We start from the raw sequence: 25,368 nt of genomic DNA on the forward strand, positions 1-25,368 counted from the left end.
TGCAAATCCTGAACTCTTGTTTTTCAAAATGTCCTTTTCTCAACAAGATGAATAGATGTAGTTTAGACATAAGTAACATTCAGTGCTCACTGAAATTATCAAGTTTTTAACCCTGAAGTAAATAGGCTTACACTGTACTCTTTATAATACATGCAAATTCAGTAAAGGGAAACATCTATTGAAAACGCTGGGTCTGCAACTGACATATTGCCAAAGAATAAATTATATCCTGTGCTGTAATTATGTATTCAGCAATAATGAATACTAGGAGAAAATAGCAAAGTAGTAATTATGCCAATTACAATTGATTAGTTGGTATTAACATAAAAACTGTGTTCATTTTATTATTCTATCTTGTGCCACAAGAAGGTTCTGATATGTGAAGATATCTGGTCCTTCTTTAAAGTCCCTTTTTATAATTAAATTCAGTGAACCTGGAAGAATACTGGGAATTCGTATTATTACCCATGATGAAATTTTATTGAGTTATTCTACAATTATGCTACAATTTTCGTTGTTTTATGTTACTATGGTTTCTACTTTTCTAATCTGTTTCTCCTGTGCTGTTGGGATACTATCATTGCCTTTTTCTTTTTTCCCTTTTTTATAAACATTTTAATTTATTGTATACACATTAGTTATACAGCTTAAGAAGGAAAAATTCTCTAGAACATAAGACAATAAATAGAACAAAGATAGGTGCTATTATACAAACAGAATTAATGAACATAAGTGTCATTTTCCACCACATTCACATTATGTAATTTTAAAACTAATCTTTTACAATGACCAAATCCTTACTTGAAACTGTAGAGTTGGTAGAGGATGTGTGCCATTTAAGTATTAGTTCAGAGACTTATAAAACGATTTTATTGGTGGTATTTATGTGTAGAGAGAAGAGAACTGTTTACTGTGTATGACTATCATGTTTTAGGAGACATGATTTAACAGTGAAGTTTTTACATTACAAGGAAGAAATCAATTTTAAGTATTAGTTATTTAAGAAATACTATCTAAAGTAGAATGACATTTATTAAAAGTACATATTCCTTCTCTAATTCCTTTCTAATAGTCTATAAACTATATCAAATGAAGCAATGGAAGTTAAAATTTTAACATTTTAGATAGCCAAAAGGAACTAAAGAAAGGAACTCAAATTTAAAGTTTAGAATATCACTTCATTTTTCTATAGAACAAACTAATGCAAAAGAACTGTAATAACTAGAATACATCAATATATGTTATTGTATATTTTTTGTTAGAAATTGAGATTAAAGGTGGTAAAGTAATTACTATTCTCTATAAAGTAGAACTGTTTCTTTGCAGATCTACAAAGTATTAATCTGATGGTTTAGTAGGGCAAGTTGACAACCTGGAGAGTCAGGTGCCCTTAGTATTTTTAACAATGAAAGTGACATCTATTTGAGATTAAATTTAATCTCTGAAAAAGACAGGGGTTTCCTTCAATACGTGAAACATCAGAGTAAATTAATTACCTCCATTTTCTTAAATCATGAAATGGAGAGCAGACAGGTATTATGAATTGCTCCTTAAGTAATTTACTTCACTTCTTAATGAACTTGTGCCCTCTATTGTCAAACAAGAATACTACAAGAAATAAGCAGTTTCTCTCTTAAAGTAGGAGAGCCTAACAAAATGTGGATTGAAGGAAAGGCCTTCAACTTTAGTGAAAAATACAAAACATAAAATAAAGCAAAGGTACATAAGTGTGGCAAAGTCGATATTCTTACAGCCAGTTTTAGAGAGTGGTTAAGATTTAATTATAGCTATAAGCAAAAGCTTAACATACATGGTCACTAACAATTCAATTTAAGAAAAGTTATTTTCTAAGCTGTACACATCTTTCCTTTAAGAGAATTGATTGTATAGTGAAGAGGATAAAGAGGGGACTGAGGGAAGACAAATCTGAGCTTTTCACTGACTTGAATTATGTAGTCTTACACTACTTGACCAAAAACTTTCAAGATCTAAAGAAAGAAAATTTGATATTAGTGTATTAACACTTCTCCTATTGTATTTGAAGCATTTTTCTTTACTTTTGGAAATATAATGAAACATTTGATTTCATTTCTAGGTTCTGCAGAGTGAGATTTTATACTCATATGAACAAAATTTGGATATAAAAAATGTTGATACCCATTTAAAAGGCATTTTTATCTGTAGTAAATTGTATATAAATTAATATTACTAGTGTACTTCTATTCTCTTCAAATGGTTTGACAGTCTCTTGTGATTAATTTTTTAATGATGGTACAAAATCAGCTTTGGGAAAACCAAAGTTTAACTGAAGGTAACTCAAAACATTGTGGTTGATATTAATGGCTTTTACTGTACAATAAAATCCCATTTTAATGAATATGAATTGCTATGTTGTATCCAAATCTCATTAAAATGGAAATTTCCTGCTACTGTGCATTGACAGACTATTTAATCATTTAAGTAAAATAAATACTAAACATATTGCTCACATCATTATCAGCACAGAATTCTTTTCCCTTGTATGTACTCCACCCTTCCTTCTAATGTAGTCTGACAGTTATTTATGGTGTGATGTTGGATAAGTCATCACTATCCAGGAGTAAGATTCCTGGCTGATAAAATGTGAAAATTTAAGAGCATGACTTGCAAGTCGTATATATCACTTCAGTTCCTGTCTCACTGAACACAACCTAGTCACATGGTGTGTGCACCTGATTGGATAGGAAATTGGAAAATTAGTTTTTAGCTGAGTATCCATGTGACCAGCTAAAACTTTTACTATTATAGAAGGGGAAAACATGTATCAGAGGGACAAGTAGTAGTCCTTGCTACAATAAGTCACTGAGACGGTAAGCTGAGTTTATCCCTTTCCCTCTCAAAAAACGTAAGAATCCAACCAAGTCGGATAGGCATAATAGGGTTAATTCTGAATTTGTATAATATATTTTAAAAGAAAGTTATTAAAAGCTTCAGATATTGACCTACTGTTAATAACAAATTACTTATTCCTCATCTCTCAACAAATCACTATAGCAAGGTTAGGAGATGTTGACTTTTATGGCTATTTCCCAGCCTCAGCTACACAATAGACCAGTAAAAAACATCTCCAATTCTCCACTACTAATGTTATACCATAATAAAAATAACGTGTCTATTACATTTTTCTCTATAAAGAAAAACATCACGGGGAGTAGGTGGGCAAAAATGGTTTATCATACTGGGCCAGCTAAATCAAAGGGGTTATCTTTTAATCTAGGAAAGATTCAAAGTATAACAGATATGTTATTTTTATCTTCCCAACTTCTTTCTCTGCTTCTGGTGGTGGAAGCACCATCCCCATTTTACTCTGAGGAATTATCAGTCCAATCCAATCAGCTGCTGACTATGGTTCCCTACCACCAAGGCCACAGGTGCATGACCTGAGCCTGGCCAATCACAGTACTCCAAACTGCTGGCCATACCTCTGAGTCCAAGGACTGAACATGGAATCCAGACCAGGTCAACCGAAACTCTTCTCTGGAATTATATACACTGATACATTTGCTTTCCTCTGGCACTGCTAAAGTGGCATGGTGTAAGTCTGGAGCTGCCTTGGATCTGGCTCTGGCTCCTGTTGTACAGAGGAAGCTTATCTGTAGAAGAGAATAAGACCAGAAGAGGAGAGACAGAAAAAAGACAGGAAAAACAATTAGGATGACATAGAATCCCTGGAGATTCAGTTGACCCTGCAGCTGGCTCTACCTCTGTCCTTTCCAGTTAAATAAACCAATAAAGATTCTTTTACGGCTTAAGATAGTTTTAATTAGCTTTCTGTCACTTGCAGATAGTTCCAGTATGCAGAAATACATTCTAAGGATGGAGGAAGCAAAGAGGATGTAATGTAATAAATGCTAGTCCTTATGGTAGAAAACAGGGTAAAACAGAAATATAAACATCTATTCATAAATGTTTACTAAGTATCCCGTTAGCCAATCTTACTCATTTTCAATTCTATGGTGTCCAATAAATTTGTATTGAAATTAAATGAAATATGTGGTTTCTGTTTGTGACTACATATTCTTCTGGCATTAAATAAAAATAGTACCTTCTGACACATAGAGTGGCTATCTTCGAGTACTGGGCTTATGAATAATTTTCATTTTCTTCTTTTTTGCCTGCAATTTCTTAATTGCCTATAATAAACTTTTTTTCCCATTTTAATCAGTTACTGTTTTTATTCACTATTAGTTTCTATTGCTGCTGTAGCAAATCACCACAAACTTAGCTTAATGCAAAACAAATGTATTATTTTACAGTTCCGGAGGTCAGAAGTCTAAAACTGATCTACAAGACTGAGTTTCTTTGGGAGAAGAACATTCTATGGACAATTTGTTTCCTTTTCTTTTCCAGTTTTAAAAAGCTACTTACACTCCTTGGCTTATGGTCCCCTTCCTTCACCTTCAAAGCCAGCAGTTTAGCATTGTCTCTCCTCTCTGACCCCCTACTTCCCTCCTATGAGGGTCCTTGTGATTATATTGGGCCACCCAGATAATGCAGGATAACATCCCCATCTCAAGAACCGTAACTTAATCACACCTGCAAAATTCCTTTGCCAAGGAAAGTAACACATTTATAGGTGCCAGGGATTAGGACCTGGACACCTTTGGGGGGCCATTATTCAGCCTACTGTAATTATCTAACATGTAAATAAATGTGAAAGGTAATTAATATAAAAACTGAGAAGTATAGAGGCGTCTTAGTCCATTTGGGCTGCTATAACAAAAGTAACATAGACTGGGAAGATGGAAGAACAAGCATTGACTTCTCAGTTTTGGAGGCTGGCAAATCCAAGACCTAAGTGTCAGCAGATTTGGTGTCTGGTGAAAACCTACTTCCTGGTTTACAGACAGCAGTCTTCTTACTATGCCTGCGTATAGGAGAAGGTGGGAGGGAGCTCTTCAGGGTCTTTTATAAGGTCACTAATCCCATTCATGAGGACTCCATCCTGATGACCTAACCACATCCCAAAGGCTTCACCTCCGAATACCACCATATTGGGGATTAGGTTTCAAAATATGAACTTGGCAGGGGGCACAAATGTTTAGTCAATAGCAGAAGGCTATATTTCAATGGGGTTGCATGAAGACCTCTGGGAGAAAATAAGCTAAACAATCTGTAGGCCATCGTCTGGCCGTGGCTTCCCTAACAGCTATAAGAGCCTATTCTCAAGAAGTTAGGGGACAAGGCTATAAAAGTGAATCCTGGGAGACAAAGGACTCAGCATCTTTGGGGTCTCTGGCCAGGCCGGGATGTAGGCTAGGGACTGCACATTTGACAGGAATATGTTGGAGATGAACTCCTATGAATTTTCTACTTCTAAGCCACACAGAAGTAGGACATAGCAGAACACTTTCAGCATGTCAAGGAAGGAACAGGAACTTCATCGGGACATAGAGCGAGCCAAGAGTAGGTCAGCAATGTGGGCCAGGCTCATGTGGGCATCCTGCTCCTCAGGATATAAAGATGGTGCCATGGTAGTAGGCATCTTTGTGATGAGAGCTATCAAAATGTTTGTTTCTTGAGTCACACTATTCCAACATGAACTGGTTGCCCTCTGTTGAGTGTACAGATATAATCCTGGGATCCTCTTTTACCAATCTCCTTGGAAGAGTCCTTTTACCTTTGCCTGTGTTGGATCAGGAGTCCATCCTCCAGTAGCTCCTTAACATGCTCAGGATGTAAATGCTTTCAAGATCTCACTTGACAGAAAAGGTTTTTATTCTATCCCCACACTTAACTGATAATTTGACTATGTAGAGTCCTAGGTTGGAAATTTTGCATAAGAATTCTGAAGGCACTGCTCCATTGTATTCTATCTTCCAGAGCTGATGTTGAAGAGCCTGAAGATATTTTGATTGATTTAAAATGTAACAGATCTCCCCTACCCCAGATTTTGCAGAATGGGCTTTGCTATTGTTGTCATTATATCATAATCATAAACTTAACTCTGCAATCCAGCTAGACTTGTGCTAAGGAACACATGGACCAAAGAACTTCAGCAACAGCACCAAGACTATAGCAGACTGTGAGTAGACAGGAGTGAAAGAGTTCTCTCTTGAGCCACAGAAGAAATGGTCTGGTGGTTAATATCAAACATGAGTCAAATTTATTAGAGTTGTCCACAGTCAGCAATACTGATCTTCCTGCTGGTCCTGCTATTATTCCTTGACTCAAAACACTCCACAACTTCCACAACATTCATATCCTCTTTTCACCTTGCCAGCGACCATGTGCTTTCTATCCAATCATTCAGTCTTGCCAGTGTAGATGAACATAATGGGCTTCTTGTTCAAAAAAAGATGTAGTTCAGCTAAGCTGAATCTGGTTGCGGAGAAGGAAGAGGACAGAGGATGACAAAATGATGTGACACAATAATCATGTCTACCAGGGGGAGAGGCTCCTTCTTGCATTACAGACCCCCTTGGGAAACTGATGCAAATTACACACTACTAAAAAATGCACACATACATAAAAAAACTTTACATAGGATGTGAAGTAGTTCATGGAACCCTTGAAGTCATTCATAGCTCTTTAGCCAGTTAAAATATTTAGTGTACAACCTTTCAGACATTTGCTCATGAGGGAAAGTTACTTACCTTTTATATATAAATTCTTAAATAAATTTAGAAAAGTTAGAAATAAAAATGGGGAAGGTGGGAGAAGGCTGCTGCTCCCAGAAAGCTAGAACACAGAAAAATCCTAAATCACATTAGTAATTTTCCCCATCAGTGTGGCCACCTTTGAAAAGTCTATTAATCCATCTTAAAAAAAAAATAATCTGTTGAGAAAATTAAAATGTAATTCCTTACCGCCCCACCCCCAACATAAAGAAATATGTAGCAAGCATTAATCTACAACAGTTTTAACATACCACTGAACTTTCCCCAGGGTTTAGACCATTGTGATGCATGTTGGATGCTGATTCTAAATCTTGAAAGATTTTAAACTTCATCACTATACCTTTTTTGACAATGTTTCCTAAGTGCTTCATACTTTTCTCTAATTTACTGTCCTCTGTAATTGAGCAGTCAACTGCTCAAGACCACTGAACTTCTAAGGCTAAAGATCTGTCACTTCCAGTATATCTCATATTCATTTCCCAGTCACTTTATTTTAAAGAGTAACTTACAAAAATTGAAGACAATTTTTAAAAAAATCATAAATGGGATATTATACACATTATTCTGTAATCTGGTTTCCTTCAGGAAAACATGTACCTTCAAAAGCATTGAGCCATAATATTGTCAATTATATCTTAAAAAAAAAAAGCACTCACAATTATCAACATAATAGGTTTAAAAAGTTTTACGTTTAATTTGTATTAATGCTAAACATCTCTTTTTTCCTGGTAGTTCACATCTCAGTGATTTGTAAAAGGTCTTTGTACATGAAGATTACTTATCCTTTGATATGTTCCAAGTATTTTTTCTGAATTGAGCAGGAATCCTTTACACTTTTTAATTCCTTACAAGTAGAGGGGTAAGAACACACCATGGTGCTAGACTACTGTGTTCAAAATCTGGATGACATTTTCTAGCTAATACAACTTCGGCAAATTATTTAATTAGCACCTGTTACAGTCCATGCATGGACACAACAGTACCTACTCCCATGGGTTTTTGTGAAGATCAAATTATATTCACGTAAATTTAGTTCATCTATCTAAAGTGCTTAGAACAGTGCTCAGCACATCCTAAGCCTTATGTGTCATAAGCCTATGATAATGATGATCACAGATAACATACATGGAGCCACTGTATTTCTTTAGTATTGTTTGGTAATCCAGAATCTGTTTAGAACTACCTCTTTATTTGAAATACTTATAAACCAAAAGTTTCCAACTTCTTGTACATGTTGAAAACTTTCAATAAAGATCTCCTGGGTACAAAATATGGTCCTGGTGGTTCAAAATTAATTCTATGAATATAACTTTATTCTAAAGTCATACTTATTTTGAAAGTCTGAAGTTTTTTTTTCTTAATGGTAAAAACAAAACCAAAAAACCCACTGTATTGAAATTTTTTATTTTGCTAAAATGTACAAATAGAATGTTACAGTTCACATTCTATGATTTCTAAGTACTTATTTATCACTGATGATTTCCTTAAGACTTGTTTCTTCAGATGCCTGATCTTCTGTGAAAGTCCAACACACCTTCCTTTCTACTCACCAGATCAAGTCTTTCAGAAGTCTTGCCGTATGTTTTCTTTGTTTGCCTCTCCATGCTGCTGCTTCATTTGAAACAGTTCATTTTCTAATTGTACAATAGTCCTTTCAATCTCATAATTCTTACTGACCAGGGATACCCAACTAGAAAAGAAAAAAAGGGGGAAAAATACTTGACATAACATTTCTCTCACAAGGTTTTTTATAGTATACACATTTTCATCCAGGGTCATAACACTAACCTTCACTATTAACTTTCCATTTTCAAAAACTGAGACACAATTGGGGGGAAAATGAGTAAAGGGTACACGGGACCTCTCTGTATTACAATTTCTTAAAATTGCACATGAACCTACTACAATTACCTCAAAATAAAAAGTTTAATTAAAAAAAGCAAATAAGAAAAAGCTGAAGAGATAAGAAAAGTGATTGAAGTTGGTATTTAATTGGGCTAAGAGAGAAGAAGAGAAAATAGGGCAGAGGCAGTAGTTAGAGAAAAATGATGAAGAAATTCCTACAACTGTTAGAAAAAATTCCATAGATTCAAGGAGCCTTCTCTTTCCCTCAGAAAAAAATCTCCAGGACAAATGAAAAGAAACACTCATGTAGACAGAAGTCCATGTAGAAGAAATAAGTTTGAAAGAACAGTGTGGAAAGATACATAACTGATAACACTGGGGACTTGGAGGGGGACAGGAAGGTGGAACAAGGAGAATGATGTGGGTGATGGAGGGAGGGAGGTTAGGGAAAGGGCAAATCAAAAAAGAAATGATACAAAACTCATGATCGTTTTCAGAGATTTGTATAAACTTATTTGAGTATATGAAGAACAAATTTAAAAACAAAATGTATAAACAGAGGAAAACAACCCTGAGACAAGGCAAATTATAAAGAAAGTATGAAATCTCCCTCCTGCAAGGGTTAAAAAATAAAATTTTTTTCGTTTTAAAAGGAGGATATAGGTAGAATCCTATTCAGAGCAGAAAAACTGGACAGAAAAAGGGTGATCTAAGACCAGAATCAATTAGCAGTGGTTCAGTTTCTGTTTGTAACTCTCTCATTTCCTTCCACGCCCATGCTTCAGAAAGACCTAGAGGCAGTCAAGAGTGGGATTCAGAAAACAGCATTTCTTCAACACTTGTGGCATCCCATTTGAACGCTGTTTGAATCACATTGTTGAATCTTGATGTTAAAACGTGCTAAACAATTTAAAAGATGATGGAATTATAGGTACTCACGTTGATTCCATTTCTCTTAATTTAGATCCAGCTGTGAGTTGCATGTTCTTTCGCTGCCAGTTTAAATCTTGAATATGTTTCCTGTAAAAAAAAAATGGTTTATACAACCCATCTATATTTTAATGTAAGGCTAAAATTAGCACAAAAATCTGTAATTTATGTAACCCTTCTTTAATTCCTTGAGAATAGATAATATAGTAGTCATAGACTAATTCCAGTAATTAATTTTCTTCGAATTACTTTTCAATTACAAATTTCATGCTCACTGTGGAGAATCAAACAGACACACACAGATTAAAAATCGAAAATCCCTCCTTCCGTGTGCTTCTCCTTTTCCCTGTTAACTTTTATTCAGTTTTTGGTGGGTATCCTTCCATATTCTTTCCTATATGTGTATGTGCATGTAGAGATTAGTTTTTTTTTTTTACATAAATAAGATTATACATATTATTCAACAATTGTTTTCCCTTCTAAAAGTGACTTTTCAATGTCTGCAGACTTGCAAACTGCAAATGACCCAGCAGAGATGTTTTTAGACCTCAGGTCTATTTCTCCTCCACTCAGGTAGCGCAAACCCAACACTAAATACTGGACAAAGAGTGGATTATCAGCTCTCTACTGTTGTAAGACTATAGTCCGTTGGTTCTTTCTTCTTCTCATTTTATTAAGGATTCAAATAAACTTTATTCTAAAATAAGAAGAAAGACAATTTACCTTAACTTCTGGAGCTCCTTCTGTGCGTGTTCAATCATATGAACTAGATTCCTAAGGAAGGAAAAGAGGAAAATCAGATTAATGTACATTAAGTTCAAATAGTACCAACTAAAAGTGAACCATCTAGTTCATAAAAGGTCAAGTTTTTCTGCTAAAAATAGTTAGTATTTACTGAGGTCTCCATGCCAAACACCATGTTTGACACTCTATAATACTAGCTAATGTAATTCTCACAAGAATTCTTTGAGGTAGGTATGGTTATCCCTATTTCATATATTAGGACACAAAACTTAGAAAGAGTAAGTTACTTGGTCAAAGTAACATGGCTAAGTGTCAGAAGTGATTTCTCCTTCAGGACTTTTAAACTCTTGAGTGCCAGCCATTTAATGATACTGTGATTTTGTGTACTTATATCACTTCTTAAACTGTTATTACTTGTTTTCATAGAGAAGATGGAAAATATCTGATGAGCATACACATTTAAACCCTCTTTTAGCTTTTTATCTCTTTATCTACATTTATCTTGTCATTCACCCCTCCTGTCTACTGCTAACTACAGAGAAGAAAAAAAACTGTTGTGGAAGGCCACAGATTCAGATGCTGGTCCAAGCTGGCTCTAACTAGCAGAGGGGAGAAGTTGAGCAGTACAGAGTTCCATGTGACTATTATTATTAGAGAAGTGATTCAAGGGTAGAGTTCAATCTCTCTCCCTCTTTCCCTAAGTAACAGCTTTATTGAGATACAATTCACATATTGTATCAATGTCCTCTTAAGGCAGCAGAGAATCACCTTAGAGTTCATTTCACATTGGCCACACTATGCTCTTGCTCTAGATTCAGTATTGTTTCCTGGCTTTCGTGACTCAAATTTTCTGTTGTCCTCCTGAGTTACTCTATCTCTACTGACTGATCTTCTATAACTAACTGCAATTCTCTGGATATTCAGTCTTCAAACAGCTGTGCCTCTGCAGGCTTTCCTTCACTTCATCCCACTTTCCTCGACTTCAACAATCACTCCATGCTGAGGACAATAAAAGCTTAGTACTCCATTCCTGACCTCTGACCATTGACAGGGAGCTTTCCTCTGAATTACCTCATCCTGAACGCCCAGTTTATTTGTTGCCTTCTCCCTTCTTTCATCCTCCCTCTTAAGCATACAGGTCCCTCCTCAAGTACTCTGAATGCTGAAACTTACAGCACTGAATTATGGAAGTCAGAGGTTTGGGTTCTAGTCCCTGCTCTGCCCTAAATAGTTATGTGTCCTTGGATGAGTCACTTGATATTACTGGGGCTAAATCTGCTTATCTGTAAAAGTGGGGTCTGACTTTGAAGGTTTCCCTTCATTTTCAAGTACAGAATCCTCTCCTAATTAATTTTATATATATATATATATATTCTAGCAGTCCTGCACCAAGACCTACTTAGAGCTAAAAGATTTCTGCCTAGCTTTGACACCCTCAAATCTTTTCATGAGGAGAGAAAATTTACTTTGAGAAGATATAGTACACCACCTCTGGAGAAGCATCTGTTGGGTTTGGAGGAGACAGAATTTACTCAGGGGAATGGCCAACACTGTAAAGTGTTACGTGATTAAATGGAAAACAACTGATGTGCATAATAGTTTGTGTAGTTACTCAGAAGAGGGAGAGAGTACCAGAGGCAGAAGTTCAGTCAGGGAAGACAATGAAGCAGATTAGAGTTGGGACTTCAATAAGTTGAATTTGGGTAGAATAGTTAAAGGTATTCCAGGAGGAGGCAAGGCATGAGTAAAGGCTTGGAGCAGGGTTTATGATAATCACCAGAGAGAGGATAGTCTGGCTGGAGTGAAAGTCTGTAACTGAGGTACAGCCTTTTGCTTTGAATGTCATATCAAATAGTCTAGACTTTACCTTGCAGGTAAGAGAATACTATTAAAGGTTTCTAGGTCAAGCTGAAGGCAACGTTCTCTATAATTTAATGCCCCCCCCCCCACATCTATGTTTTCCTCCATTCCTGGAATGTTCTCACTCTCCTCTAAGCGTCCAAATCTCATGCTTTTTTTTTAGAACTCTTGTACACTGTTGGGAATGTAAACTGGTACAGCCACTGTGGAAAACAGTATGGAGGTCCCTCAAAAAACTAGGCACCTCCAGCAATCCCACTCCTGGGCATCTACCTGGAGGAAACTCTAATTTGAAAAGATACATGCACCCCAATGTTTACAGCAGCACTATTTACAATAGCCAAGATACAGAAGCAACCCAAGTGTCCATCAACAGATGACTGGATTACACACACACACACACACACACACAAATATTACTCAGCCATAAAAAAGGAAATACTGCCATATGCAGCAAGGTGGCTGGCCCTAGAGATTACACTTAGTGAAAAAAATCAGAGAGACAGAAATATTGTCTGATTATCACTTATGTATGGATTCAATACAAATGAATGTGTATGCAAAACAGAAACAAACTCACAGATCTAGAAAATAAACTTACAGTTACAAAACGTGGTGAGGGGGGACAAATTAGGGGTATGGGATTAACAGATACACACTACTATATATAAAACAGACAAGTAACAAGGATATAATGTATAGCACAGGGGATTATATCCGTTATCCTGCAATAACCTATAATACAGTACTATCTGCAAAAATACTGAATCACCATGTTATATAAGTGAAGCTAACACAATATTGTAGATCAACTATACTTCAATTAAAACGAAACAAAACAAAACAAATCCCACCCTTCTATAATGACCCTAATCCTTAACATCCCTTCTTTGGGTCTCTGTAGTTTACAGACCACAGCACGCAATGCAGCACTTGCCCTCGTCCTGCCAAAAATGAACTACTGGTTATCTCGCAGACTATGCTGCCTCCTCAACTAGATAAAGCTTCTTGAGGACAAAGATCACGTTCTTCCACTTTATGAAATACAGATTTTTTTGATTTGCTCTCTTAAATTTCTTAACCACCCCACTCCTTTTTTCCTTTATTTCTCTTGTAACATATTCACAATATTAACTGAATTTTTTGTTCTGTCATTTCCCAAATTCTGGATATTGCTCCCAGGTCCTTATGTGGCCACAGAAATTCAAACATGATTCTGAAAACTTGAGAAAGGGTATTTATCACTTTATGATTTTGCTTTACTGTCTCAGGAATGATGCCCTAAAAACAGTTTTACCCATGGAGGCCATGGAGATCATCTAACCACCAAATTCTTCAAATAGGAAATTGAACCCTAAATGATAACAAAGCCTGAAGTTTAGCCTAGTCACATGGAACAGAAATACGAGTTCAGTGGCTTATTTTGGCACTTTGTTTCTGGTGTTAATTCTCTACTTACAGCTAATTCTCATTATTTGCAGATTATGTACTTGTGAATTTGCCTACTCACTCAAACTTATTTGTAACCCCAAAATCAATACTTGAAGTGTTTTGCAATCATTCATGTACATGCTCAGAGGAGCAAAAAACCTGAGTTGCTGGACATGCACATTTCAGCTGGAGCAGAACAAGGAGACACTCTGCCTTCTTGTTTCACGTCTCATACAAGGATGAGCAAAGGATGGAGTTTAATTTTCAACTCTGGCAAGTCACTTAACACTTCTGAAGTCTTTTTTTAAAACTAAAATAAAGAAAACAGAATCTGCCAGGATGATTTGTTTTAAAGGATTAAAGATTAAAACCTAGATAAGATGTGTACATATACATATGGACTTATTTCTCCCAGGAGAAATGGTACTGTATTTGCTAATTCAGCATTCAAGGGCCACTTTATAAAGCAGAACATGCAACTAATGAGAGCTGATTATATAAGCAACTCCCCACATTAAGGATTACATTCTACCAAGTTGTGACTTGTAAATCAGACCTCAGAACTCATCATCGCAATATTATACAACTAATGTGTTAGGATGGTTTAGGTTCCCTTAGTATTCTCAAAACTGTGAGATGAGTCTCAAGGCAGCGGCCTTTCATATGGGTTGTCATTCTAGGACATTGTCCCAGTTTTATCTCACTTGCCCTACCCTATTTTCCACATAAAAAATAAAAATAGCAAGACTATATAGGTGGGATGGGTTTAAAAAAGAAAGCTTCTTACTCATTATATACTTTCCAGGCATTGCATCCATGCTGTGACATTAGTTCCAGGTTCTCAATTCGAACCGCTTGATGCTCTAACTGGGCCATAGAATTGTTTACACACTCTTGCCATGCAGTAATGTCATTTTTCTGACCCGAGGAAGGGGCCGGAAGTTCATATCTGAAATTAAACAACAGTGAAATAAAGCCACATATTCCTCCAAACCTTTCTCTCTCCTCCCAACAGAATGCCTCAAGAGTCTATGAGCACTGTAAAAACGACAGAAGACCGAATATAAGATGCAGACTTTACAATAATAACACACCTATTTAATCCTATGAAACAATCAATTTACAAATAAGACTTAGCATCACTACTGAGTTACTACAAACTAACTTTTGATTTTCATTTTGTTATTTTTACTAGATCCCTTAAAAACTATAAATTATTCCTATGAAAAATTGAGGGATGTGCAACTGGGATTAAGAAGTGTTAAACCATTTGTTTAAAAAACAAAAAAGCAAGCTTTATACATGCATCATAAATATAACATTTTTGGAACTTCTAACCATAACCCACAGCAAGAAATATTTTACACTGTGATCCAATACACATAGCTGAACAGAAGTTTCATAAGACAACAGTTACCTTTATATGCAATGCATTCTGGTATTTCCCAAACTTACCTCACAATTTGCTGCTTAATGAATCATGATCTACTTATGGGTTTGAAATGTAGTCATAAAGGAGTTACTATCATGAAAATCTTTAGAGCAGAAGCACCTGCAAATGGGAGAACTCAGTAGTTCTGGAAGTCTTCCTGCCTTTATCATTTGGAAACAGAGCACGAGAAAAGAAGAAATCTGGTCCTCTGGTTCTATAGACTCAAATCCCTCTTATAATCTGCATATATGCTGAGAAGATAACCCTAAGGTTCATGTGGCCCTCCCTGTTCTGACAGGTTACTTAGTGGTTCTCATAATTTCAGTTACCCAGAGCTGAAAAGGACCTCAGATGTAAAGCAACTCAATTCTCCATTTTAGAGCAAGTAACAAGGGTGTTTTGATTTTTTTCCCTGAGGAAGGAGAAACAGTTTTGTAGTAAAGTGGTAATGGGAAGGGAGCTGGTAGAACCGAAGTAAAACTATGCAGGCATACTGAGTTTACTAATGTTGCCTGTTTAAGAGTGAAGCACTGAGGGGGAGGGTATAGATCAGTGGCAGATTGCATGCTTAGCATGTACGAGGTCCTGAGTTCTATCCCTGGAACCTCCATTAAATAAATAAAGCTAATTATCTGCTCCCCTCCACCCCCCAAGACTGAAGCACTACATGTCTAATCAAGAACATTTCCTTGGGAATTCTTAAACCTGAACTTCATTACAATTTACCATCCCCCTGTTGTTGGATTTTAAAATATTCTGCATTTTTGGTGCAAAGAATACTTTTGAACATTAACACAGGATTAAATGAACCACTATTATATGAAAAAACATAAATAAATAACACTAATTTTTTATTTTCCACATTCATTTTAACACGACTACAGCAATTTTACTAATAAATTAAAATGAAAGTAAACAATGATTTGAGCCCAACTGAGCCCAGAAAGGACTTACCGTTTCATACTGAGCAATTCAATTGGTTGTCGAGCAGCCAATCTTTCAAATTCATTTCTCATTATGTCAGTCTAATGAATAAATTAGAGAAAGAATTATTTCCAAAATCATATCAACATACTGAAATTAATAACCACCAAATAAAGAATCTAACCTACTTAAGAATTTATACTTTATTATTATCCATTATGACGGATCATTTCCCTTCCAAGTCTTCTCTGAGTTAAATGCTCTCTAGAATCTGGAGAAGGCACAGGAACACACACCCTTCATATGTAAAGGGGCCCACAGAGAAAAGGATTAATCCTAGATCAGTGGTTCTCAGTCCCATCAGTGGTTCTCAGTCCCAGCAGCACATTTAGAATCAGATGGGAGCTTCAAAAACAAGTCCAATACCAGCCACATCTCACTCCTCTCCCCTAAGCCCACGAGGAGATGATTATAACTTTTGTTTTTAACTCACCAGTTGATTGTAAAATGAAGCCAGTGCTGAGAACCACGGAGGTAGGTACTCACTGGGGGAAAGTGAAGAGAGGACTTGGACATAAAATAATTTTCTTTAGAGCTATGAGCCTGAACCTATGCTTTCTTTTTGGTCTCGGTTGCTCTTTTCACACTTTACTCTTTGCAAAGAATGGAAAATAGGGGGAGGAACAAAAGGAACTAGTTCTGCTTTCTGCTCTAACAATTTTTCTGTTTTCATAAAAATGTGGTATAGCTCCATCCCTTTAGGTCTGATGTTTTGGTCAATAACCTATTCCATTTAGATGAAAGAATAAGCAAAAAAGGCCTTCCAGAAGCCCACATTCCATGTTTCAAAGTTCTGCATTAAGCATTTCTTTTTGGGGAGGATTTTTGCTGAGTTACACACAGCTCTAAGAAAATACGGTCATTTAATTTCCTGCAGAAAACTGAGGCATTTTAGTTAGAAGGCTATGCACAGTGACAGATAAACTGTAACAACTAACAATTAGATAAGAGAGAAACTATAAAAATACAGTACAAGCAATCTTGAGCCATGTAACATCAGAGCCCTTACCTAACTCATATGGCAAGTAAGTGACAGATCTGGAATTTTAACTCTCCAAAGACTGAGCCAACACTCACAGGGCTAAGTCATATGAATGGCAGAGTAAGCATCCATTACACAAAACTGCTTTAGAATCTCTTCATACATTTAGATGATAAATTTGAATCTATCTATTCAAATAGATGGGTGCCTATTACGTGCCAGATACTGCTTTAAGATGAACAGTGGTGAAGGAGACAAAAAAGATTCCTGCTCATGGAGCATCCGCATCTTTGCTTCCATAGGTCTTCCTCAACCATCCCATCTAAAGGAGTCACCCAGTCACTCTATATCACATTACTACTTGAATTCTCTGTATAGTTTGATAATCTGGTACTTTCTGATTTGTCTGTCTCCACACTCTACAATGTAAGCTCTGTTAAGTATGAACCTGCCTATCTGTTGCCAAATAACCCAAATAGAATCGATCATCAGTAACAGTTAAGTGAATTAATGGAAAGGCAGTTTCAAAGACAGTTTGAAGAGTAGTTAAGGTCTTGGGCAAAACAGTCAGCCTCTCTAAGCTGCAGTTTTCCCATCTGAAAAATTGGACTAATAAACATACAGTTACATAGCTCATAGGGCTGTTTTTATGACAGAGATAGCCAGCCCAGTACACCATTAGCTCCTACTATTAAGAGGTTAAAAAATCAGTATTCTAATTATAAAGATAGGAAGCATAGGTTGTATTTAAGAAAGCTAAAAAGAAAACTGGTTCAAGTATTTAAAAGTTTGTGGCTGAATGCTGTTATCTGAAATTTCTGAAATCAAGCTAATAAGGACTCAGTACTGTACTTAGTTCTTAATGCGGTAATATCTATATTTGGGTAATAACATTTAGAAAAAGCATAGGAAAACAGCATAGCATAGAAACATCTCCCTCCTACTTTAAAACTTAACCAATTTTTTTTCATGTTATTTCCGCAGAAATACTGCGTTTGAATAACAGAAATCTTTCATAGATAAATGGTTACCTGTAAAGGGGAAGAAACAGGAACATGTATGTACTAAAATGCCTAAAACAATCCGCTAATTTAGAAATAACATTTTAAATTTCATTTAGCTGATTAGACCCTAAGTAGTACTTTGTGTGCATTCTAGGCTAAATATTTAAATAGTATTTATTACTTAGGTTATGGTTTGTCCTCAGTCACTCATAAACATTCAGTAAATATTTAGGCTTTGATACAAAGGCCGCCCTCCAGTGGTTCTCACAAACTTAGGTAATTAGGCTTATACATACTAAAAAAGCCGGTATCACTTGTTTCACAATACACCTTAGAGAGAGGAGGATCCATTTGAGAATTTTCGCGATGAACCTATCTCGGAAAAAGGTTAACACTAATTTTCGTATTGTTATTAGTTCGAAGAGTCCCAGAAAGTCCTCTGTGGGTCTCAGAATAAGAACCCTGGAGAAGGCTATCTATGTAGCTATTTGCAATTGACCGACAATACCCATACAACACGGTAAGTAGTAGCTAAGCAAGCAACAGTTAAAGCTAAAATTTAAAATTTACATTTACGTGGCTAAGGCTCTCAATCCAAAACAAAGATTCACAGGATCCTGGTTCACACGCTGGGCTCAAAACATCACACTTACTTCGAAAGCGGAATAATCTGGGGCTGTCAGGTAGCTCAGGTAGTTCTTAGTAGGTCGGTATCTGCGAGTTTCCTCCTCCACCAGCGCCGCAGCCTGAAAACGAGACCAGAGGGGCCAGGGACGGTGGAGCAAATTTTAAGGCCGTTCTTCCGGCACTAAGGACTAGCGAGCGCTGAGTCAGTTACACAAACACCCTGAACTCACCGCTTCTCGAACACCAGGAGCTTCATAACCCTGGTCAAAATACGGCAGCGCATCCACCACAACCTCTCCAGCCACCAAACCGGTGCCCGCCATTCTCAGGTCCGCCTGCGTCTTCTGAGTCTGCGCAGGCTCAGGCTCACTTAAATAGGCCTGCGCCTGACATTAACGTGATCACGTCGCCTGCGTATTAGCTTTGGCGCGTGCTCAGTTGTTAATTCTGAGGGCGTGCTCGCCCGGCTAGGAATTGCGCGGCCATTTTGTTTTGGTCGGACGTGACGTCACGTCGTGGTTTCCCAGAGTCAGCGGAACGTCTCAATTTCCTGTCGCCGTTTGCTCCACTTTTTGCCTCCGACTGGCAGCAATTTGGAGAGGAGCTGAGACTTTGATCTCCTCTAGGACGCGGGTATCTTGGAGGGAATCCTTTCGGAGGGAACTGGCTGCAGGCTTTGGCGGGGAGAAAGACACAAGTTTCCCACCTCGGCTTTACTCCCCCAGCCTTCCACTTTCTTCCCTTAAACTTATCTCGCTTTGCACTTCCTTGCTGTATCCCCACTCGTCTTCGTTCTCGGCGCCCGAAGAATCTTGGCATTGAGTAAGTGCAGTTTTTTCAAAAGCTCTAAGAGTGGACGCCAGGCTCCAGTTAAAATTGGGAAGCTTTATTACCCACCCCCCAAAAACAAAACAAAACAAAAATTGGAGAAGTTTAGAATCTGCATAACAAAAAGAACCTTATTTCCCCGCCGGGCGAAACTGGTAACTGTCCACTAACCCCATCTTTTACTAATACTGTCGTTTTGCCTTCAGGGCATGTATAAAACCCAGTCATCTGCCTTTAGTACTTCCTGGAGTAGACCAGCTCCCTTCCTTGCCTCCAATCACTTCTGCTATCACTGCCGCTGCAGTGTCTCTGGTCGCCGGCTTCCAGCTCCCTTTGACAAAGCAAGGAGACACCAGATAAGGTAGTAGGACTATATACCATGCCCGGTGGGCAAATCTAGACCCTGGCTTTGTCTGGAAATGCTGGCCATGGTTACTAAGCTTGGTTAGTCTAGGGTCGATTATCTTTTAACCTACCGTTAGATAAACGTGCTAGCTATAGATTTACGTGAAATAAAAGATCTTTACATCTTAAGTAGTTTTATTTAACTTCTCCAAGAGCTCCGTGGAATTTTTTGTGTTTATTCATGAAAAGATCTGTAAACAACATTTTATACAAATCTTGAGCAATTATTTTACAAACATGTCCAGATTTTGTAATACTTCACAAAAACAAAATAAAACAGACTTAAGGAAGCAGCTTCAGATTGCAGGGATAAAATAAGGCCCCCACCGCTGAAGCAAAGGTCTCTTGACAGAGGAATGGTGCGGATCCACCAAAATAACACCTCCTACCCCCATTTTATAAACACTCGATTTCCCAGTTACTAATTATTCCGTCAGGGTTGGAGTGTCAGAAGAAACCAAATGAGGAGATGTCTGGTAAGAGCCCCACTTGGCAAGGCTGCTTAATAAACATTTTTCTTTTTTTAAACACATAGGCTCAGTTCTATTTTCGGGACCCCATCTATAAAAATTACATTATACCTCACCCATCTTAGATGGTTCAGATTCATTCATGCACACCTGAATGAGCTGTAATGATAATACTGCACAAGTTAATAAGTTGTATCATAATACAACTTACAAAGCTTTAAGTTTGAATAAAATTTTTTAATGCCGGTTAAAATCATCAGCAGGAGTAGAAAAACTGACACTTGCTATAACATTTATCAATGAAAATTACACCACTGCTGACAAATACCTCTTTTTAATCACTACTACTACTTTAGATGTGAAGGGTTGTGGTGATTGTGTGGTGTGTGCCCAGGAAATGTCCATATTCTGAGTTCAACTTAATTACAGCAAAAAGTCCAACATTTCTAGGGAAACCAAAAAAAGTCTCATCTAGACACCTGTAGTTTGAAGTCCCTTATCCTCAGCTGAAGGTCGGCTCTGGTACACTTAAACTTTAAAAAAAATTTTCAATAGCTATAATCCTACAGAGTTCAAACTGCTATCTATAGGAATAACCAACTTTCTCTGTGTTCATGAACTAATAGTCCTGCCTTCAGTTGGGCAAGTTATTTAACCTCTTTGAATTCCATTTTCCTCATTAGTAAAATGGAGAAGCAAATATCTCATAAACTTGATTTAAAGACTGAGTAAGATGACATAAACATATGTACCATTCATGGCACATGGTGGACACTAAAAAAGAAGGTAGTTCTCATGCCCTTAAAGGACATTTTCCTATTAGCTATAATTCCACAAAGTTTAATGTTGACACGTGAGGGACAAGTTACCCAGTGCCACACAATGTGGAGGAGCTGCAATCTGTCTACTTTTATAAGTTACTCAATAACAGTGCTAATCAGTAGGGCTTCCACAGAAGTGAGATTCCCCTAGACAGAACACTAGACCCAAAAAAACAAAAACAAACAAACAAAAAAAAGCTATATGATGAGTATATTCCTTAGCTCAGTTCGAACAGTCCATAGGTTTAAAGCTACCGTGGTATTTCAGTGATGAGAATTTTGTGTGAAGGGATAGTGTTTCCCACTTCTTTCATGCCTCCCTAGTACCTTAAATACAGCACTTTTCTCACTGTGCTCATCTTTGAGCTGTTTTTTTTTTTAAATGCAATACTAAGTCTTTCTCTTGTAAAAGATCAGTGCCTTCATAAACTAAGCACAAAACACAAAGAATGAGCCCAAGAATCAAAAAGAAAAGGCCGCTTAAAAAAGAATCTGGAGGCAGAGTAAAGAGAGCATTGGTTCCAGACTACTCCCAACAATTCTCCAGTGATTACTACAGCAGCAACAGGAGAATCCTCCTCCAAGAACCTGACCCACTCTGTAACCTTTCAACTTTCAAGATTTTGTGGAATACTTGAGGGCATCCTGACTCTTGGAAAAAGTTTCTTTGGCACTTTTTCTTCTTTTTGAGATGAAGGCAGTCGATCAAATATTTCATTTCTTCTGCAGAAATTTCATCTTACTTCCTAAAGGGAGAAAAAAGTAGAATGAACTCATTAGTCCATTTTATTTATTGTAAATTATTTGAGGCAAGGGATTAACAACCCAGTCATTCAGAACAGCCCAGGAGTAAGCTGCCATCTCAAGCTATCAGTTGATGTGTTTAACCACCAAACAAAACAAAACAGAACACACACATGAAATCCCAGATGTCTAATTGCAGAGGCAGAAGAGAACTCATACATCATCTAATCCTGTGGTTTTCGATCCTGTCTGTAGGTTAAAATCACTTATCCTGCTTCCTAGAGATTTCTTGGAGCCCGGTGTGGGTCTGGGTAGGGGGGCTGAGGAGGTATGGATTTTCATTTAAGCTTCCCAGGGATTATAATATTGCAGTCAGAGCTGAGAACCACTAATCTAATCTAACATCATGGTATAAAGATAAAATAATAGCCCAAAGGATATGGGCTAATTTTAATTAGGGGCATATATTTCAAAGATCAATATAAATACCACAGAATATCGTTTCTTCATTGTTTTGGGCTATCATGCCACTGTTCTCCCATATCATACTGGATAATTAAAAGTTTACTATAATTGAAAAACATAAACAACTGTGTTTCCTTAAGAAATATAAAATTAGAGACTTGCAGGTAATCCTCTTTTGCCTCAGATGCCCTCTAAACCAGGTATTTTTAATCTGGAGTGCATGGATGGGCTTCAGTGGGGTCATGAACACCCTAAAATTATGTGCAAAATTTGTTTCTATGCTCTAAGTATATTTTTCTGGGAAAAGGTCCAGTTTTTGTAAGATTCTTCCAGGGATGAGGCCTAGAAAAGATTAATAATCATGAGACGCAAAATTCTTATATCATAAGGGAGCTTCATCTGAGGAAAACAGCCCCATGGACGACTCTGATGGAGAATTCTAACTTTTGAGAGAGAGACTTCTTTCCATCCAAAACACTTTGGAACTAGGGTCATGGTTTCTGGTCCCCCTACTTGAGGTTACACTGTTGATCTGATTATAAAGCTTTTGTGATGAGGCATGCTTACTGCAGAAGTGTTTTTTAACTAACAGGAAGACACAGCAACTCACCAAGGCTCCGCAAAATTCTGTTCACCCCACTGGGCTCAGACTCAGGAATTGTTTCCAAATACTGGAGGGCCCGGACCTCAAACAAACCTACAAGGAAAACTCAGGTTGGTGAAACTGTCATGTATTCAAGACTGAAAATCAAATAAAACTCTGTTCTCACTACAAATGTACTTCCATAACCAAAACAATATTACAAAATGAATATTTCACATAATAAACAACTTAGATTTTGAGCCCTTGAAGCTTTCTGCTGATTTTGCTTATATTTATTGCCAAATCTTTCAAGTGCTCACTAAATACAGAGGGAGAACTTTATGATAAAACTGACCTTTCACCCCACTTTTTCGAAGCTCTCGGTCCTGGACGAACCCTGCAAACATCTGAGTTTCCATGAAGAGGTCCAGGAAGTGCCGCACACTACGGGAGGTGTGGGATTTACGGAATGGCTCCCTTTGGAACACACGCTCCCCACGCTCAGTGACAGTCATGCTCAAAGAATAATGTCCTACCAGCTCCACAAAAAACCTGACAAATGCTTCGGACACCAGAGAGTTGAGTGTCACAACTTCTGCAAAATGAAAGAAAAAAAGAAAAAAATCCCCTAAGTTTTGTGTTTATAGGGACATTAGCTCTGGTTATGAAAGTGACACCCAGGAAATCACAGATTACGCGACAGGGAATAAGCACAGGGATTCTCATTCTTAGCTTTCTTGCACTCTTCATGACCTGCAAAAAGCAAACGGCTTGTATCCTTACCTTCATTTTCTTCCTCCGCATACTCTGCCTTGCACATCTGTGAATTCACTGTAACTGCTTTTTCAAAGCACACTAGTGAGAACCAGCGCAGTTTAATCTGCTCTTATTTTTATCTCCTTTAAACTATATGCTGCTTTTGTGCTAACCTCCTCCTCATTCCTCATGTGTCCCACAACTTTATGCTCTCCTGATGTCCTGATTCTGTCTTGCCTTTATGACTAAACATTTGTTTTGTGTTGCCTCTTCTTCCTCTTCCTGAACATGGCCTTCAGACCCCTTCTCTTCAACATTCCCTTCTTTAAATGGCTAACTGGCATAGTGAGCTGGCTTTGTATGTTGGTAATTCTCAACCTCAGATCTCCAGCCCTGATATTCCACCAAAATCCACCTTCTACATCTTCAGGCTACCTATGTGTGGGCATCATTTGGCTGTCCTGATAGCACTTAAATTCTATTTTGTCTAAATGTCGCCATACCTCAGGTCCTTTTGGGAAATTGGTAGACTATGAATCAAATAAATAAACAATACATGTTAAAAACCTAATTCATTATATTTCTCACCAAATCAGGTTCTTTCTCAACTTTCCTATTTCATATTCCACCATGATTATTCCATAATAAACAATAATTATTGAGTGCTTTAGCTATGTCAGGCACTGAATTAAGTGCTTTAACAAACATAATAATCCAGTGAGGTAGGTGTATTATTTCCCTTTTCCAGCAGAGGAACTGAGGCTCAAATCAAAGACATTCTCCAGGGTCATCTCATCTAGTGCAGTGGAGAAGCTGCAGGATTCCCAAGTCAGGTGATTCTTAACCACTATAATATACAACAGTATGTTGCCTTCCAGGTTCCAGGCTCAAACCTCAGGTTCAACTTAGACTTGTCCTTTTCCTTCCATATCCAAATAGTATTTTTTTTTCCCTTCACAATGGCTCTTGCTCTTTCCCATGGGCTGACTGGGAATCTGGGACCTCCGTTTAATCAGATTTCTACCATGCAGCAGCTATATAATAGCGGGCAACTTGCTTTACCTCTTGTGGCCTCTCTTTCCATATCTGTGCAATGAGGTGGCTGATTAGGCAACTTTCTAAGGTCTCTTCCAACGTTACATTTTCATTCCAATTCTGATTTTTTAAAATATTTTGTTCAACAGACTTCCTTCTCATCTCTTCCCTTCTGCAGCTGAGAATCCATGGTCCATCACTGCTTTTATCGTCAACACTTCTGCCCCAGACTCCCACCCCCTCCAGTTACTGTCCCATTCACCTCGATTTAGCAGCAAAAAGTTTCTTGAAAGAGTTGTTTATAACTGTTGTGCCCATTTTCTTACATCTAATTCCCTTTCTTTTAAAAATTATGCTTTCCTATAATTTATCTTCCATTCTTTGTTTCCGTTTTTTTTTTTTTGAGGAAGATGGAGAGAAGGAAAGACTTTATTTCAAAATTGTACATTGCTGCTGAGTCTCTGACTACAATCTTTGTTTCCGTTTTAATGTATTTACTTTACATATTCCTTTACATGTATGGATATTCATCAGGTCAGCAGTGAAATGACCACACAAGTGCCTACCACAAAGCTTAAAACAGAACATCACATGTATTTCCAAAGTTCCTTGTGTGATGCCCTCTCCGTGGTGTTCTTCCCCTACTTTTCAATAGAGGGTGACCATTATTTGGAATTTTGTGTATATCATTTGCTTTACATTATAGTTTTGCTATGCACATGCAACCCCAACAACATATTGTTAGGTTTTGTCCATCTTTGAA

The 25,368-nt window shown here is 37.3% G+C and overlaps 2 protein-coding genes and 1 long non-coding RNA gene across 6 annotated transcripts in view; 1 reads left to right on the plus strand and 2 right to left on the minus strand.

Annotated features, from left to right (window-relative positions):
* Nucleotides 1–452: 452 nt before the first annotated feature.
* BCAS2 (BCAS2 pre-mRNA processing factor) lies at nt 453–19,097 on the minus strand. Of its 4 annotated transcripts, XR_012509190.1 has the most exons (9): nt 18,729–19,097; nt 18,525–18,617; nt 15,856–15,926; nt 14,257–14,418; nt 10,158–10,208; nt 9,444–9,524; nt 8,210–8,349; nt 5,660–6,360; nt 453–3,632 (listed from the first exon to the last, which is right to left on the minus strand). XR_012509190.1 is itself a non-coding variant. In XM_010968385.3 (8 exons), exons 1-7 carry the CDS (start codon nt 18,819–18,821, stop codon nt 8,223–8,225), a joined length of 678 nt encoding a protein of 225 aa, XP_010966687.1. In that variant the 5' UTR covers nt 18,822–19,097; the 3' UTR covers nt 453–3,632; nt 8,210–8,222. The 4 variants fall into 4 exon arrangements, 3 of the variants coding, with proteins under 3 accessions (XP_010966687.1, XP_010966679.1, XP_074226335.1); XM_010968385.3 differs by lacking the exon at nt 5,660–6,360; XM_010968377.3 differs by lacking the exons at nt 453–3,632; nt 5,660–6,360 and having other exon boundaries at nt 8,048–8,349.
* On the plus strand, nt 19,098–23,329 carry LOC123612598 (uncharacterized). Its single transcript, XR_012509191.1, has 3 exons — nt 19,098–19,320; nt 22,824–22,945; nt 23,192–23,329. It is a non-coding gene; the product is annotated as an uncharacterized LOC123612598 (long non-coding RNA).
* Nucleotides 19,849–25,368, minus strand: part of DENND2C (DENN domain containing 2C) — a 69,481-nt gene continuing 63,961 nt past the window's right edge. Inside the window, exons 17-19 of the mRNA XM_010968367.3 lie at nt 23,170–23,409; nt 22,842–22,928; nt 19,849–21,768 (exon numbers count right to left, since the gene is read on the minus strand). Coding sequence (XP_010966669.1) covers nt 21,737–21,768; nt 22,842–22,928; nt 23,170–23,409 — 359 coding nt within the window. The 3' untranslated portion in view covers nt 19,849–21,736. The remainder of the gene's footprint in view (nt 21,769–22,841; nt 22,929–23,169; nt 23,410–25,368) is intronic.

This window comes from Camelus bactrianus, chromosome 9 (genome assembly GCF_048773025.1).
Source record: "Camelus bactrianus isolate YW-2024 breed Bactrian camel chromosome 9, ASM4877302v1, whole genome shotgun sequence".
Lineage (NCBI taxonomy): Eukaryota > Metazoa > Chordata > Mammalia > Artiodactyla > Camelidae > Camelus > Camelus bactrianus.